The 16,881-nt window shown below is 43.9% G+C and overlaps 2 protein-coding genes across 2 annotated transcripts in view; one reads left to right on the top strand and one right to left on the bottom strand.

Annotated features, from left to right (window-relative positions):
* Nucleotides 1-16,881, top strand: part of lrp1aa (low density lipoprotein receptor-related protein 1Aa) — a 96,274-nt gene that overhangs the window by 58,563 nt on the left and 20,830 nt on the right. Inside the window, exons 19-41 of the mRNA XM_031747979.2 lie at nucleotides 11-91; nucleotides 950-1,117; nucleotides 2,604-2,786; nucleotides 2,903-3,100; nucleotides 3,228-3,473; nucleotides 4,362-4,559; nucleotides 5,547-5,751; nucleotides 5,901-6,065; nucleotides 6,152-6,396; nucleotides 6,945-7,076; nucleotides 7,892-8,119; nucleotides 8,621-8,795; nucleotides 10,310-10,404; nucleotides 10,511-10,660; nucleotides 10,775-10,915; nucleotides 11,149-11,274; nucleotides 11,393-11,524; nucleotides 11,644-11,778; nucleotides 12,042-12,171; nucleotides 12,281-12,407; nucleotides 12,496-12,647; nucleotides 12,796-12,920; nucleotides 13,978-14,352. Coding sequence (XP_031603839.1) covers nucleotides 11-91; nucleotides 950-1,117; nucleotides 2,604-2,786; nucleotides 2,903-3,100; nucleotides 3,228-3,473; nucleotides 4,362-4,559; nucleotides 5,547-5,751; nucleotides 5,901-6,065; nucleotides 6,152-6,396; nucleotides 6,945-7,076; nucleotides 7,892-8,119; nucleotides 8,621-8,795; nucleotides 10,310-10,404; nucleotides 10,511-10,660; nucleotides 10,775-10,915; nucleotides 11,149-11,274; nucleotides 11,393-11,524; nucleotides 11,644-11,778; nucleotides 12,042-12,171; nucleotides 12,281-12,407; nucleotides 12,496-12,647; nucleotides 12,796-12,920; nucleotides 13,978-14,352 — 3,912 coding nt within the window. The remainder of the gene's footprint in view (nucleotides 1-10; nucleotides 92-949; nucleotides 1,118-2,603; nucleotides 2,787-2,902; nucleotides 3,101-3,227; nucleotides 3,474-4,361; nucleotides 4,560-5,546; nucleotides 5,752-5,900; nucleotides 6,066-6,151; nucleotides 6,397-6,944; nucleotides 7,077-7,891; nucleotides 8,120-8,620; nucleotides 8,796-10,309; nucleotides 10,405-10,510; nucleotides 10,661-10,774; nucleotides 10,916-11,148; nucleotides 11,275-11,392; nucleotides 11,525-11,643; nucleotides 11,779-12,041; nucleotides 12,172-12,280; nucleotides 12,408-12,495; nucleotides 12,648-12,795; nucleotides 12,921-13,977; nucleotides 14,353-16,881) is intronic.
* On the bottom strand, nucleotides 14,488-16,850 carry LOC120440209 (delta-type opioid receptor). The gene has a single exon (XM_039612149.1). It carries the CDS (start codon nucleotides 16,049-16,051, stop codon nucleotides 15,017-15,019), a length of 1,035 nt encoding a protein of 344 aa, XP_039468083.1. The 5' UTR covers nucleotides 16,052-16,850; the 3' UTR covers nucleotides 14,488-15,016.

Below are 16,881 nucleotides of genomic sequence, written 5' to 3' on the forward strand. Positions count from 1 at the left end.
CTGTCCACAGCCTACCCCACCTGTTTCCCCCTCACTCAGTTTACCTGCAACAACGGGCGCTGCATCAACATTAACTGGCGCTGTGATAATGGTCAGTTTCTCTTTTTTATTATCTCGTCTGCGTGTCTTTTATGTCGACGTACAGTAGCAACTCATTGTTTGTCTTTGTCCCAGTTATCTGTGCATGTTTGGCCACCAGCCTGATTTTGGCTCTTCTTTTCATCATCTTTTGCGTTTGTATGTGCGTGTGTGTGTGCATGCATTTGGTTTTGTTGTGCTGTTAGCCCAATCTGCTGTCTTCCATTGGTTCTGTCTTTCAGAAAAGGATTGTGAGGACGGCTCTGATGAGTTGAATTGTCCAAACCTGACCGGTTAGTGCATAGATCAACATGCACCACAAAAGCCTTGATGCTAGCCTCGCTTTAGGACTGACCAGGCAGGATTAGAAACAGTTAGGGCTGCTTTTCTGCTCATCGAACATGGCCACAAGCTGAGACCAAAACTGCTAGCATTGATTAGTCCATTGTGCACAAATTTGATACTAAGTAAACTATTCATTAAAACAAATACATTAAATAATCAAAGTGTGCTTTTTTTGAGGAATTACTGGAAGCCTTAACTAAAAGATAAATGATATTTTCCAGATGACTACATAGTGAACTTGTTTAACAAATACTGAACGTTATGCATTCAAAAGTGCTCAAAATGCTCTGCTTCCAAGCTCAATGTATCAGCGCTGGGTACATTCTCTCATGGTGCATGGCCTGATCTATGCAGTTTCTGTGATTACTTTGACTCTCATCTTTGATGTTCAGTTTAATTTGTGTTAAGTTTTTTACATTTTCTCTGTCGTAATTGTGAAAAGATGATATCTATCTATCCATCTACCTGTACTGCATGCCTCACAAAGTGAGTAAGTTAGCGTTGCTTCACTGCATTTGTTTTTCAGATAACGACTGCGGGGACAACAGTGACGAGGCAGGTTGTAGTCACTCCTGCTCCAGCGCTCAGTTCAAGTGTAACAGCGGCCGCTGCATCCCAGATTACTGGACCTGTGACGGAGACAATGACTGCGGAGACTACAGCGACGAGACCAATGCAAACTGCACCAATCAGGGTCTGTATCTAACCTCCGTATTGTCTCTTTAAACTTTTCCACTGCTGCAGAATATTGCTTTCTAATTGAATGCACCTTTAACTAGAAAAAGCAGTGTGTTCAAATATCCTTAAAAAAAATCAGTGTGTTAAGAGTCAAGTTTTCTGTTTAGATAAAGCCTTGCTCCACTCGTGCAAACAAGTTTTGCCTTGACTTCAACTTGAAGACGTTTGTTTCATCTCTGTGTGAACTTCATGTTTCTGTTCACGCAGCACTCCCATTCAAGGATGTTATGTGATGTTATTCAGACACTTGAAGTCGTTTAAATATCAGGCAGGGAAATCTGACACAGTGCTTAGCGCAGTTTTATGGTGTATTGCACTTGGAAGGAACAAAAAACAAACATGATTTAAAAAGTAGTTATCGAACGTGACATTTGTATTTTACAGAAATAAAATAATAGAAGAAAAGGACCTGCAGCTGATGGAACAGACTGCATTCTATTACCAACCTCTGTTGTACCCATAAAATGTACGATCATTGATTTTCCCTGACAAATAATTTGCATTTATGTACTATATAATTAGTATTCATATTTAATAATAAAAGCTTTAGTTGAAGAATGGCTAAGAAGGAGCGCTGGCAATAAAAGTTGTGAGGAAAAGGGAAAAAGACATTGTGCACTAAAAGTTACGGGCTACTGGCTTATCATAGAAGCTACTTTCGGCTGGTCCCTTATTGACAAGGCGTCGTCACAGCTGGAAGCTCCACATGTTTGATTTGGCAGAGTTTTTACGCCGCGTGGCCCTTCCAAAGGGATTTGAGTCTCCTCCCGGGACCAAACCGTGGCGATTTCGCTTGTTAGCCACTACGCTACAGAGCCTCTACGAAGGCTACTGGCTGATAGTATAGGTTGGATATTTTGCAGTGTTTCTTAGTTGAAACAAACAAGACTGAATGAGTTTACAGAAGTCAAATTTATGTTAAACATTCAAGCTCATGTTCAAGCTGGTGTTTATGAAACACAGGTAGCTGTTAGTGTCACCGATGGTTCTGCATCAATCTCTTTATTTAATCTCTTTCTTTTGTTTAGTAAATTAAATGGGTTTCGTGTCCCTAAGTCACTCTGTCTGTTAGGTACAACCTTTGACACCCAATAATTCAGATATACCTACCTATACTTTTATAAGTAACTTCTCTTAAAAGCAGCGAAATAAATCAAATATATTTTGCTGCTGTAACGAACTGCCTGCTGATGTGTAGAAAACAGTGACCTTCTGAATTCACGCTTAAAGCTTTTCTGTCAAATCTGTCCTTCTGCGTGCTAATTTCTAACGGGCACCTCATTAGTTTCAGTTCTCAGTCTTTTGAAGTCGTAGATTGTTTTTGCTCAAGGCTGTGTGTCCTGATGTGATTAATGCGAGAGACGACGCAAAACGGCGTCACTTTCGAATGATGTCTTTTTGATGTCTTGTTTTTTGGTTTGTTTTTTTGTTTGTTTTTCCAGCCACTCGCCCGCCTGGAGGTTGTCATACAGACGAGTTTCAGTGTCGGATGGATGGCCTGTGCATCCCCTTGCGCTGGCGCTGTGATGGGGACACTGACTGCATGGACATGAGCGATGAGAAGAACTGTGAGGGTGTCACGCACATGTGTGATCCAGCTGTCAAGTTTGGCTGCAGGGACTCCGGTGAGGAATCCATACTTCTTAAAATGCACCGACTAATTTCACCCTGCTTTTAATAGCATTTTATGCAACGTTCTGACTGAGGTTGCTCGTGAAATAACCCTGCCTTCTGTCTGTAGCACGCTGCATCAGCAAAGCCTGGGTTTGTGATGGCGACAGCGATTGTGAGGACAACTCAGATGAGGACAACTGTGAGGCACTGGTGTGTAAGCTCTCTCACCATGTGTGTGCCAACGACTCCACCATCTGCCTGCCTGCGGAGAAACTTTGCGACGGAGCTGATGACTGCCCAGATGGTTCTGATGAGAAACTCTGCGGTAAGGAACAACACCACCCAGGCTATGTCTCATTGCAGGGAACGCAACGCAGCGAGTGAAGGCCTGCATTTAAAATGATCGCTAAAATAAAACAACGGTTAAGTACATCTGTTCCTTTTATCTACAGACTTGTGTTCGCTGGACAACGGCGAGTGCAGCCATAACTGCACAGTGGCTCCCGGAGAGGGGGTCATTTGTTCCTGCCCCCTGGGCATGGAGTTGGGGGCTGACAACAAGACTTGTCAGATCCAGAGCTTCTGCGCTAAACACCTGAAGTGCAGTCAACGCTGCGAGCAGAACAAGTTCAGCGTCATATGTTCGTGCTACGACGGCTGGGAACTGGAGCCTGACAAGGAGAACTGCAAGAGCACGGGTAAGGGATCGTGGAAACAAAAGTGGCAGATTTGTGTGTGTGTCTGTATAGAATTGAGTTACACAGGAGGGAGAGAAAGCTCGAGAAGTGACCCCTACTAGACCTCATCACTGTCAAAGCAGCAGAATCGAAGGGTGGTTTGGTTTCGGGATGAAGGAAGGGAGAGGCAAGCCAAGCAGGAAACTGTGGTTGGAGAGGATGCATAGTGCCAGAATATGGTATTCTTTTTGGACAATAGACAGTACACTGGAGACGGGGAAGGGGAACATATTACATTGTTTTCATGAGAGTATATGACATGTAAAAAGATTCATGAAGAAAACCTAGCTAGTTTTCTGACTATCAGTTTTAGTTTATGAAAAAGTGATTATTAAATGTCAAAGAAAAAACTAAAGAGCTGACGTGTTTTTAAAAAAATGTATTAAAGTCATTAAAAGTGCAATTTGGGAAAGACAGAAAATACTTAATCACTTTATATCAACTTTGAATTTTGTAATCCACATAAAGAATGTAGTTAACTCCCTGCAGCAACGAGGACACAGATTTATGATGCTGCCTCTCACTGCCAGGTCTTAGAGACTAGCCACCAGCACCCTGTCATTCATCCTGCTGCCTGTATGGCTGCCTGTTAGGTACAGATAACTCCTGTCTTATTTACACTGAGTTTTAATTACCAGGGATTAGAGCCACTTTCAACATACCCCCTCCTTTGCTGGTCAAGCCACACACTGCAGAGGAACAGGGCTGCAGGGTTTTCCATGCTGCACAGCAGAGCCATTTTGGAGCGTTTTGAGTACCAATCAATGGTGACCAAGCAAAAGTTTTAACCCTTTATGATCTGGTTAGCTCCATATTTTAGGATATTGTTTCTTTTTCCTCTGTCCACAGATCCTTTCAAACCCTTTATCATTTTCTCCAACCGCCACGAGATCCGCCGCATTGATTTGAATAAGGGAGAGTTCAGCGTGTTAGTTCCTGGGCTCAGAAACACCATCGCCCTGGACTTCCATCTTAACCAGAGTGCCCTCTATTGGACTGACGTCGTGGAGGATAAGATCTATCGTGGGAAGCTGTCTGAGAACGGAGGTGAGGCCTTGTACTGTAACAGGTTTTTATGCCTAAAAGACCTAAAAGCACCATCTCTTGGTTTGTTTTGACAATCGGGGGTCCGCTAAGTTTCATGCCACAATGCACAATCTTCATCAGTGGAAATCAATTCTATTTGCAGTTGAAAACATCTGGAAATTGGCGTTCCAATTGCAGTGCATTGATTAGGTTTTCTAGGATTTTATTGAGTTGAAAAGAACACATTAGAATTCAGGGCCCCTTTTCTGTGCTTAAAAGCAGAATAGACTGTAGAGTGTGTACAGCTATGCTGCTGGAGCTGTATCGTCTGGGTAACGGAACATCAGATACTTCATCACATAAGGTCAGACCGGTCAGTCAAGACCTGCTGCATCAGGCAAGCAAGGCGTCATCATGGCTGCAGCAGCAATAATGAAGAAATTATGTGCACAAGTCTCCACTTATATTGTGCATCTTACTGTATGTTTATTTGCTTGTTGTGTGTCATGTTTACTTACACAGTCCATAGGCTACATGCAGCAGTATGTGTGTGCTTTCATTGTGGCAGAGAGGATAATGACTTGTGTAATTAGACCCTGATTAGGAGCCCAGCGGAAAATGAAAGGGTTAGAAAGGGGCTGGAAAATGTGTCTCTTTGTTCCTGGAAGACACCAGACATTTGAGACTTTTTCTGCAATTGTAGCATCACCACCCATGCTTAACAATACTACTGTATTTATCATTTGATTAAAGAAAATCGCTGCGTTAACTTCTTATCCAAATAGCTCCATTGCATTTACATAATTTGTCAAACTAAAACTGGATTAGCAGTTAAGATTAGAAATGTAGTCATCAGCAAATCCCAGCCTTCGCAGCCTTTAATGCTACATGTTGAGATACTGTGTGAATTTAAAAAATGTAAGCACCCCAGAGGAGCGTTTATTTTATTGAGTAGTGAGATGAAATATGATGTTTGAACATATGCCCTGATTTTTTCTCTTCTTGTAGCTTTAACCAGCTTTGATGTGGTAATCCAGTACGGGCTGGCGACACCCGAGGGTCTGGCAGTCGACTGGATAGCGGGAAACATTTACTGGGTGGAAAGCAACCTGGATCAGATAGAGGTGGCCAAGTTGGATGGAACCATGAGGACCACGCTACTGGCAGGGGAGGTGGAGCACCCCCGAGCTATTGCTCTTGACCCCCGGGATGGGTAACAACTGTTTATTCCGCCTCCTTCTCATATCAAGGAGAACACGTTAACATCACGTTACAATGGCTCTAATTGTTTTGGCAGTAACTATGGAGCTTTTTCAGTTATAAACCTTGCTGACTGGTTCACTTCGTGTTACGGTTCTTTAGGATTCTCTTCTGGACAGACTGGGATGCCAGTTTGCCAAGGATTGAAGCTGCATCCATGAGTGGAGAAGGCAGGAAGACTATCCATAAGGAAACGGGCAATGGAGGCTGGCCAAATGGACTCACTGTGGATTATTTAGAGCGTCGCATCCTGTGGATTGATGCCAGGTTGTACAGAGGGGAAAAACATGAAAATATTTGCATACATGTTCAGCAATACTCAGAAACATAGCTAAAAATTGTGCTTTATGCAGGTCTGATGCCATCTATTCAGCCAAGTATGATGGTTCTGGACTAATTGAGGTTCTGAGGGGCCACGAGTATCTGTCGCATCCGTTTGCCGTCACCATGTACGGTGGAGAAGTTTACTGGACGGACTGGAGGACCAACACGCTGGCCAAGGCAAACAAGTGGACCGGGAGCAACGTCACAGTGGTGCAGAGAACCAATACGCAACCCTTTGACCTTCAAGTGTACCATCCATCCAGACAACCACAGGGTAGGAAACAGACACACACTCACGTACGCGCCACCATTATAATCAATATATGGAAAGATTACAATCTGAAATTATCTACAAGTTTCTGCCTTCAAAGTTATTAATTGTTCATTTTGAGTTACTGACAGTTATAAACTGAATCACCCCACAAGAAAGTTTGTGTAAGTCAAGACCACTACAGTCAGTATTTCCATCTGCAGTCATTTATAGTTGGCCGTATGGCTTGTTCTGAGACCTCTCTGACCTCCATCTGCTTACAATGAAAGCCTAAGCCACGTGACGAGACCGACAACACAGAAGAGAGAAGGCATCGATAAAACTGGCAGAACAGTAATTAGACAGGAACACCATACAAGGGGGGAGCTGATTTTGGGAGGGGGGCTGCAAAGTGGCTTGCAGAATCAGCAGGGAAAAGAAGTTGTACACTATACTGAATTTTACTGACCACTAAGAAGTATGATTGCATCAGATTTTAAATGCACGTTAAAACATTTCATTGACCTTTATACTTTCAAAATCAAACCTTTTCTGTGCTCATGTCTCCATAGCTCCTAATCCGTGTGCAGCTAAAGACGGCAAAGAGCCCTGCTCTCACCTGTGCCTCATCAACTTCAATCAGACGTTCTCCTGTGCTTGTCCTCACCTCATGAAGCTGGGCCCTGACAAACGCACGTGTTACGGTAAGGCTGAGCTCACGTACACAAATGCAACCACTGTGGAAAACAGACTCTTTGATTCTTCCTCAGCCTCCACGCAGTCCTGTCCTTTTCTTGTTTTAGCTTGAATGTTACTGTCTAATCCCCGTCCTTGCAGAATTGTTTATTTATAATGTATTTTATTTTTCTCTTGGAGAAAAAGAGAAAGGATTAAACATTTCTTTTTTACTTTGAGGTCTTTTTGCCGTGACAGCTTTGGAGTGTATTGAGGTGTCTATCCGTAAAAAAGTGAAAGCTGGCCTGTTTATTCAGTCTGTGAGTTTAGTATTCAAGGCAGCACTTTCTATTATCTTCGGCGGTAATGGAATGGAGAGCCCCATTCTGTCTGATGCAGGCATCAGACACATCCCCCAGCATCCACCACCGGCTCTGGGATGGCCAATACAGCCCGCCGCTGTCATTACTCTGCCCTCTCCGGCTCTCTTTCCCTCTTTTGCTGTCTATCATTTAAGCCGCACACAGTTAAATGATACTTGACTGTTGAGACCAGTGCAATTGCAATGTATCTTCACTGATTGAATTCGCTCGCTCTGCCCTGGCTGTGCTATTGAGTTAGCCAGCCAGACACAATCATTAGTCAAAAGATGCAATTGGATCAACTGTTTGTTCAAGTGGCAGGAATAATGCGTGGATGTACTGATCCATGCTGTAACCATCTATCCGCAGCTCTGACTCATGCATTAGTGTGTACTCATGCATTTGACTTGAAGCTACATTTAACTCCCGATTACTCACACTGAATACTAAGGGTCCACGTCGACATCTTGTGTCTCCCGCAGAGTCTCGCCAGTTCTTGCTGTACGCTCGGCAGATCGAGATCAGAGGAGTAGACATCGACAACCCGTATTACAACTATATCATCTCCTTCACTGTGCCGGATATCGACAACGTGACTGTGGTGGACTATGATGCTTTGGAGCAGCGTATCTACTGGTCAGATGTCCGTACTCAGACCATCAAGAGGGCGTTCATCAATGGCACTGGAGTTGAAACTGTGGTTTCTGCTGGTATGATGGAGGCAACACAACACATAATTAAAAGGCTCATTATTTAGTGCCTTACTTTTAATTTTATCAGACTGCACCTAGATTCGTGTCCAGTAGTTAAAAATTAATGCTGTTATGTACAAGGGCTCTACACAACAAAAATCGTTAGCTAGAGTTTGGGGAGTGGTGATCTTTTGCCTGAAATAACTCCTTTTGCGTCATCCAAGTGAGTGGGCATGTTTTGGTGGATGATCTATGTCAGCTAACTCTGTCTTTTAAAAAAACAAGATAGCTGGAAACAATAAAAATAGATTTTAATAGATACAGGTGATAAAATGTGTCATCATTTGTCCTGTTAGTCAACAAAATCAGTTTCCGTAATTTAGAAAACATCTATTTGAAATCACTAGGAAATTTGGGATGCCTTCCAGTATAGTGTAGTAGTATCAAAAAAGTGTTTTCCTCTTTTAAAAAAAAAGGTTGATTAATAAGACTTTGTTCGTGTTCTTCATCTTTCATCAGATTTGCCCAATACTCATGGTCTGGCCGTCGACTGGGTGTCCAGGAACCTGTTCTGGACCAGTTATGATGCCAACAAGAAGCAGATTAATGTTGCCAGACTGGACGGCTCCTTCAAAAATGCTGTCATCCAGGGCTTAGACAAACCCCACTGTCTAGTGCTCCATCCAGTACTGGGGTTGGTCTCGCACACAAATGCACACACACACTCATACTATAAAGCTGTCATGTGTCGCCACACTGAAGCTTTCAGAAATTGCTCACAGACACCCTCCTGGCTTCACCTATAACTTGCAACAGATACAAGCAGAAGTCCGCACAAAGACACACACAAACAATCATACAAAGTCTGTCTGGCAGGTTCGCCTCTGTGTGCGCTCACAGTAATTCGGTTCCTGACCTCAGAGTGTTTTGTCACTCAGGAAGTGGTTCCAATCCTTCTCCCCTCATGCCGCCTCTCTCTGTCTTTTTTTTCTATTTCTGTTTCAAAAGTTTCTGTGCTCGGATAGAGTATAAATAATTTACAGCAAGTGTCTCTGTTGCTTTGTGTCACTTTTTCTGTTTCTCATCACTTTCTTCTCTGTGTTTATCTTACATCCTGTCCGTTCCTGTCTTGCCTTGCAAAAGTCTATTTTTTTTTTTTGCCAGCTCCAAACATGAACCTGGCCTCAGTCTTTTCTCAGTCCATCAGAGAATAAACAGTCCATCTGTATTCATATACTCAGTTTTGATCCGCCGGAATACGTGTGCTTTTGTGTGTTTGAGGTCAATGAAGAAAAGATATTTTCTTAAGACAAGCCTCTGCCTCTGTGTGCATTATTTCCACTGTACTCCTTCCTCTCTGTGAAAGGCTTTAGCCTCCTTAAGAGGAGGAATGTTTCCGATCCGAGCATTGTTGGCGTGAGGGAAAATGAGAAGCAGATGTGAGATCTGTGAGCTCTCCCCTTTTTCTGGCACACAAACACGCTGACCCCACCAAAGGTGGGTGGGGTCAAAGAAAGTTGAGGCGGGGCAAAGAGTTGGGACGGATATGTGTGTGCATGTGCACACAAACATGACAATAATAGGGGTTTATATGCTTCAGAGGCTTTATTTAAGGATAGTTAAGAAACAAAGGAAGGGCGTGGTGGCTCTGGCTGGATTTAACAGAAAGTGGATGAACATAGAAAATGTGCAGTCCAAACAAAGTGGCACACACACGTATATACATGTTACCCTCTACACTCTGCATATGTGCGTTTCCTCATGACAATTTGAGAAGCAGTCATTTATGTGAGTGCATCTGGTGTGGGAGATTAAAGCTGTCAGCGGTTGATCGGGACGTTAATTAACTGTTGAACTAAACGCACTGAAATATAGTTTCTTATTTGTCAGGTTTTTGCCAGCTTTATTTCTGCCTCACTCATCGTCATTACAGTCTGTTGATGCGATTTTGGCTTTGAAATGAAAACAGCAGATTGCGTTTTAGAAAAGTCCAAATAAGCTCACGTGCAGTTCGGTGTCGCTCACAGACCAGATGCTCTCATTTCTTATCGATAATATTACTGTTGTTCATGCTTTGTGTAACTATAGGTTTTGTGGTTTTTGGTGGCGTACTACCACCGTTGGTTCAACAAGTTTAATAGTGATGTAGTAAAATTTCTCTCTCTCTCTTCCTGTTGTGTATCATATCTTTGTGTGCGCCTCCATCAGGAAGCTGTACTGGACAGATGGGGACAACATCAGCATGGCCAACACAGATGGCACCAACCGCAGCGTCCTCTTCACCAACCAGAAAGGCCCTGTTGGTGAGTTAGCGCCTCTTTTCTGTGACTGTATAAGCGACAGCACCCCCTAGTGACAGGGCAGATGATTACAACTCAGAGCTCTTTTTTTCTTTTCTTTTTTTTTTAGGCCTCTCCATTGACTTTAAAGCTGAGCGGCTTTATTGGATCAGCTCGGGAAACAGCACCATCAACCGCTGTAAACTGGACGGCTCTGGACTTGAGGTGCTTGAAGGGGCCAAGGGCAAGCTGACCAAGGCTACTGCTCTGGCCATCATGGGTAGGTATCCAGAGTATATTAAAACTGCAATATTTATCTTATCTGGTTCTTGTAGTGGGAGGTCAGGTTTTAATGGAGAACGCTGATCGTCCTCATGTGCGCTGTGTCCTGTAGGAGACAAGTTGTGGTGGGCGGACCAAGGAACTGACCAGATAGGAACCTGTGACAAGAAGGACGGTGGAAACTGGAAAGTCCTGAGGAACAGCACTTCTCCCATGATGCACATGAAAATTTATGATGAAACTGTGCAGAAAGGTGCAGAGTTTGGTGCTGCAAGCCAATTTTCCTTTTTTTTTTTCAGTCTTTTTTGCTTTGTGAAATTGCTCTGCCAAAAAAATAGGAAGAAGATATGTCCTTGTTTCATTTAAGGTCTGCTGTGCAGACTGCGTGTAGCCCAGAGCTTACGTCTGTATCTAAAGCACATCTGTTTATGCCTCCGTTACTAGTCTTTGATTTGTTATATTTGCTCTTTGCTTTTGTGTTTCCAGGCACCAATCTTTGCAGTAATAACAACGGAGACTGTTCGCAGCTGTGTCTCCCCACCTCCCCGACCACCAGATCCTGCATGTGCACTGCAGGATACAGCCTGCGCAGAGGGCAGCAGTCTTGTGAGGGTACGATGCTCCCATATCCATGTCATATGCCTGATTTTTAGACAATGCTGGATATATGAAGCGATGAATATGAAGTGATGTCACGCTCAAAAATGAATATTTTATTTGTTTGCTGCAGGTGTCGGCTCTTTCTTGCTGTACTCGGTGCACGAGGGCATACGGGGTATTCCCTTGGACCCATCAGATAAGTCTGATGCCCTTGTACCAGTGTCGGGCACCTCCCTAGCAGTGGGCATAGATTTTCATGCTGGTAAGAAATTCTCTAGTCCTGCATATTTCGTGTAGCTGAATTCACTGCTCCATAAAATATTTGTTAAAGCTACTAGTTTCCTTTTTTAGTCCAACTCTATGCTTTACTCGTTCCCACAGACAATGACACTATCTACTGGGTAGACATGGGCCTGAGCACCATCAGCCGGGCCAAGAGAGACCAAACCTGGAGAGAGGACGTGGTCACTAATGGCATCGGCAGGGTAGAGGGCATCGCTGTGGACTGGATTGCTGGTGAGAGAAACTGCGTCCCTGCCCATGCGTACCACATTTAGATCATGACAGCTATACGTATTGATAAAGAGTGTTTCGCTTTTCCTCTCTGCACATTTATCATGCTTGCACATACTGCCTGTCACTGTTAAAAGCAACAGTGTGGACCTGTTGCACTAAGTGAGAAAACAGAAAGTAGATGCAAAAACAGAGAGAAAAAAGTGTTATTTCTAGGTAAATGTGGTTTAAAAAGCAGGAAATTGTTTCTCCGTCGTCCTCCACAGGAAACATCTATTGGACGGATCAAGGCTTCGATGTGATTGAGGTGGCCAGGCTGAATGGTTCCTTCCGCTATGTGGTGATCTCGCAGGGCTTGGACAAACCTCGTGCCATCACTGTCCATCCTGAGAAAGGGTGAGAACGAAGGACACTGTGCCAGGTTCCTACTTTAGCTTCTGTGATTTATCTCAGTATTGATTACTGCGGTATTTGGTTTGCTGTCTTTGTATGCGTGTGCGAGCAGCTACCTGTTCTGGACAGAGTGGGGCCAGTATCCCCGCATCGAACGCTCTCGCCTGGATGGATCTGAGCGAGCCATCCTCGTCAACGTCAGTATCAGCTGGCCCAATGGCATCTCCATCGACTATGAGGTACACCGCAACAGGTCATTTTTTACACTTATATCGCTGACTTGCAGCACAGAGAGTGGGCCTAACATTACTTAATGTGCGAATGTAGGATGGTATGCTGTACTGGTGCGATGCCAGGACCGATAAGATTGAGCGCATCAACCTGGAGACTGGAGAAAACAGGGAAGTGGTGTTGGGCAACAACAACATGGACATGTTCTCTGTCTCTGTGTTTGAGAGCTACATCTATTGGAGTGACAGGTCAGATACACCATTCCTACTCAGTCTTATCCTTCTTTTTGCAAATGGTATTCACCCACAGTCCTAATGTTTATTTATAAATATATATATTTATATCAGCAAACTTGAGCTTGTGTTTAATGCTGATAATCTGTCTGGTGTCAACCAGGACGCATGCTAATGGCTCCATAAAGAGAGGCAGCAAGGACAATGCCACAGACTCTGTGTCACTGAGGACTGGCATTGGGGTCCAGCTCAAAGACATCAAGGTTTTCAACAGGGCCAGGCAGAAAGGTAAGCAAAGTGTGCTTTAAAGGTGACCTGTTACGCTCATTTCCAGCTCCCTATTTTTTATTCTGGCACTTCCTGGAATAGCTTTGCATGAATTGCATTTCAAAACACTCCTTATTTACTCTTTAAAGGCTTTTATGGAGCACCTCAGTTTATCATATCTTTGAAACTTGTTATTTTTGCTCCTATATCCTTAAGCTTCTTCTTTCTAAAACCCAGATTTTCTTATGACTGGCTGTCCTTGCAAACAGGACGCAGGGCTTGGATATTCATGCTGAGCTGACGTCATCTCAGCCCTGAAGTGGAAAAACAAAGTTATAGATGTAGCGCTATGTGAACCCTGAGCTTATCACTTGACAACACTTATGTATCATTATTATTTAATATACAGCAGTGGAGAGTAAATTTTCCCTATTAAGTTTTAATTTCCTACATTAAAAATGTCCAATAATTAATACATCGACATTAAATCTGAACAGAAAAGTGAACAAAATCGTGTTTTTGCTTCTTAAAGTTTCAAAACTTCTAGATTAATGTGCAAAAGTGGTTTTTGCAACAATGCAAATACATAAATCCATAAGGTTTACACTAAAACGTTGATCAGTCACAGTAAACACAGTGTTATCACTACAGAAAAATCCCCAGTATCACTAAAGGGGCAAATTTCACTGACGGATTGGCCAGGCATCCCTGGGCATGTATGAGTGCGCTGAGCACGGGTTTCCCGTGATAGCTGAGAAGCTTGTTGGAACAAAGACCTGGGGTAAAATAGCGCACTGCTTACTTGGAGTTTACACATCAGAAACTGTTTGATAAACTACATTTTTTTGTGACATATTTTTGAGAGCTATCTGCAAACAGCAAAGCTAAGATAACAAACACAGGAAATGCTGGAAATGTTCTTGATGACATCATTGCTTGGCTCTTTTTGTGCGCTGCATCGTCTGCCTTCACATGCCGTCACATATATTCTCTAAAATTGGTAAAAGTATAATAAGAGTCAGGTGGAAATATATTATAATTCAAATGTATATTTAATTGCATTTTGTTCTCTTTACAGGAACAAATGTGTGCAAGGAAAACAATGGTGGATGTCAGCAGCTTTGCCTTTTCCGTGGCAAAGGACAGCGTACCTGTGCCTGCGCCCACGGCATGCTGGCTGAAGACGGCCGCAGCTGCCGCGACTACGATGGCTACCTTCTCTACTCGGAGCGCACCATACTGAAGAGCGTTCACCTGTCCGACGAAAACAACCTGAATGCCCCCATAAAACCATTCGAGGACCCCGAGCACATGAAGAACGTCATCGCACTCACTTTTGATTACAGAGGAGGAGGAGGCAAAGGAGCTAACCGTATCTTCTTCAGTGATATTCATTTTGGCAACATCCAGCAGATCAGTGATGACGGGTCTGACCGCAAGACTGTAGTAGAGAGTGAGTTTTCCCGATTGTTAAGTTAGTTTTCTTAATGCTTTGTGCTCTGTCCAAGTAACTAACATGACATGGTGATCTGGCCTAAACCTCCCACCCCACCCTACCCCACCCAAGGTTTATGGCTCCTGTCATTTGTCCAGTCATAAGACTCCCTGATAAGGAATCTTCCTGGAGAAGAAATCTGCTGGCTTTTCCCCAAAATACTCATATTTATTCTGTAGATGTAGCCAAAGTAGAAACAAAGGAAAAGCATTTTTTTGAGAACAGAGTGAGAAGCAATACAATCAGGCTGAGAGACAGATAGACTTTCATTCACCTTATCTCAGCACAACAGAACACGGGTGCACCGTTAATGTTTTACTTTAATCTCTTTTACAAGGAATGCGTGATATTCCCGCTGTGCATGTAAAGCAACAAATCCCAGAGCAAAGTTCCTGCTCAATTCAAGAGCAACTGTTGTTCAAAGCAATGATGCTGACTGTTGCTGTGAGAGCTCTTGAGTTGACTTTGTTCATGAAGGCAACGCTGACGTCCAGTTTATCTTTAGTCTTTGATCAAGTTTTTTAGCTTGTATTTTTTTGTCGATCCCAGTTGCCAGCAGTTCCTCGCTGTGCGCGAATGAAATAGTCGCGTTATTTCAAGTTAGTTACTCGTGGCAATACTGTCAGGCAGCAGCCATAGCCACATCCCCGCTGTCTCTTTGTCCTTCCCTCTTGAACAGCCTCAGTAGGTCCTGCCTGAACTTTTCAGACATCAGCACATAGAGAATAGGGTTCATCACTGTAGAGGAGGTTGCCATAAAGCGTGCAAACACAGCAAAGGGGCCATAACGTGGTGAGGCTCCAGTGGCTCCTGTGCCTTTATCTGCCAGTAAGGCCAGCGTCATGCCATAGGACGGCAGCCAGCACAGGGTGAAAGCCAGCACCAGCATAGCCGACGTTTGGGTCACTTTGCTTTGGTAACGCTCCACCTGGGGGGCTCTTCCAGCGTGCCGACTCCTCCATAGGAACATGTAGATGCTGCCATATGCCACTGCTATGGTAACTAGCGGTAGAAAGAAGGCCACAAAGAAATGAGACAGTCCATAGATCAACTGGTCACGGTGGGTCTGGAAAGCAAAGCATGCAAGCCCGTCAATGGCTTTTTGTGGGGTTCCTACAGAGCGAAAGACTAGCTGTGGAACAGCAAGGCAGCAGGCTGGGACCCAGACCAGTATGGCAGCTACAGAGACTCGGCGAGCAGAGAGAAGGGAATATGCTCTGGCAGGCTTCACCACAGTCAGATAGCGACACACAGCCAGTGTGGCCAGAGTAAAGATGCTGGTTGAGGAGCAGGCTGATCCCAGGAAGCCCACCAGACGACACATGAAGTCACCAAACGGCCAGTGCTGCATGGCTATAGCAGCCGTGTGGAAGGGAAGCATGGAGAGCAAAAGCAGGTCTGAAACGCTCAGGGCCAGAAGCAGGATGTCTGTCCCCATACCCATCACAGAGTTTTGGGGAGACTGTCCAATACGTCCCACCCCTCTCCTCCATCGCTTACATAAGATTACTATCACTATGGTGTGTCCGCTAACTCCCAGCACCAGAATTAGTGAATCTAGTATTGGGACTAGAACGTGTTCCACATTGTCCACTCCAGGGTCACTGCTACTGTTGCCCAGCAGATCCTCTGAGCTTGTAGAGTTCAACAGCAACATTTTGTCTTCACAGTTTGTTGGGTCAGTTTGTTCAATCCGGTCATAAAACTTCTGATCATAAATGTAGGAATGATTAAGGACATTACAGTAGCAGCGTTCTCAGAAATGACAACACACAGATTTACAGTTCAAAGTTTAACATGAATCACCTCAGACTGAATCATGTTAAATACATAAACACATATGACATCCATTCATGTGACTGTGCTGGCTGTATAAAAACTGACTAAGTGTACAGTTAAAGCTGCTTCCTCTCGATCTGTTCCACCTCTTATTGGCTTGGTATTGTAGAGGGGAACAAAGTCAGATCAGGCCCCTCCACTGAAGTCACACACCTGATTTCTGAGCTGCTGGGTTAGTCATTCTTCTGGTTGAACTCCTGTTAAGCGCAAGCGGGTGTTGAGAGGTGAATGCTGTAGATTGTGTGAGTTCAGAGCAGGCAGCTACTCCACATGGCATTCGCCTTCCACAATCAGTATTCCTCATATATCCAGGAAAGGGACTTCCAGAGAAAAATGCAACAGTGGAAAGGAGAGGTAGATAGTTTGACAGGAAGACAGGATGAAACCAAGTAAGCGGTAGGTGAACTCTGGACTGATTATGATAGAGCAGGACATGGATGGGCTGTCCAACTCTCTGTGGGAGGGCCTAATGAGGCCCAACATATCAACATAATTTTTTTTTCCCATGCTCTATTTAGTTTCTTCCCATTTTGTGGAAAGGCCTCTGCATTGTCTTGACGTGCATTTGCAGCACAGCCTGCACAAAAACCCGTGCTGATACAAAAAATAAACAAAGAGCGACACAGTGAGACAGTGTTTGCCTTCAGA

The sequence above is a fragment of the Oreochromis aureus genome, linkage group 5 (genome assembly GCF_013358895.1).
Source record: "Oreochromis aureus strain Israel breed Guangdong linkage group 5, ZZ_aureus, whole genome shotgun sequence".
NCBI lineage: Eukaryota > Metazoa > Chordata > Actinopteri > Cichliformes > Cichlidae > Oreochromis > Oreochromis aureus.

Coding starts and splice junctions, on each gene's coding strand:
- LOC120440209 (XM_039612149.1), bottom strand. CDS start 16,051: ATGTTGCTGTTGAACTCTACAAGCTCAGAGGATCTGCTGGGCAACAGT.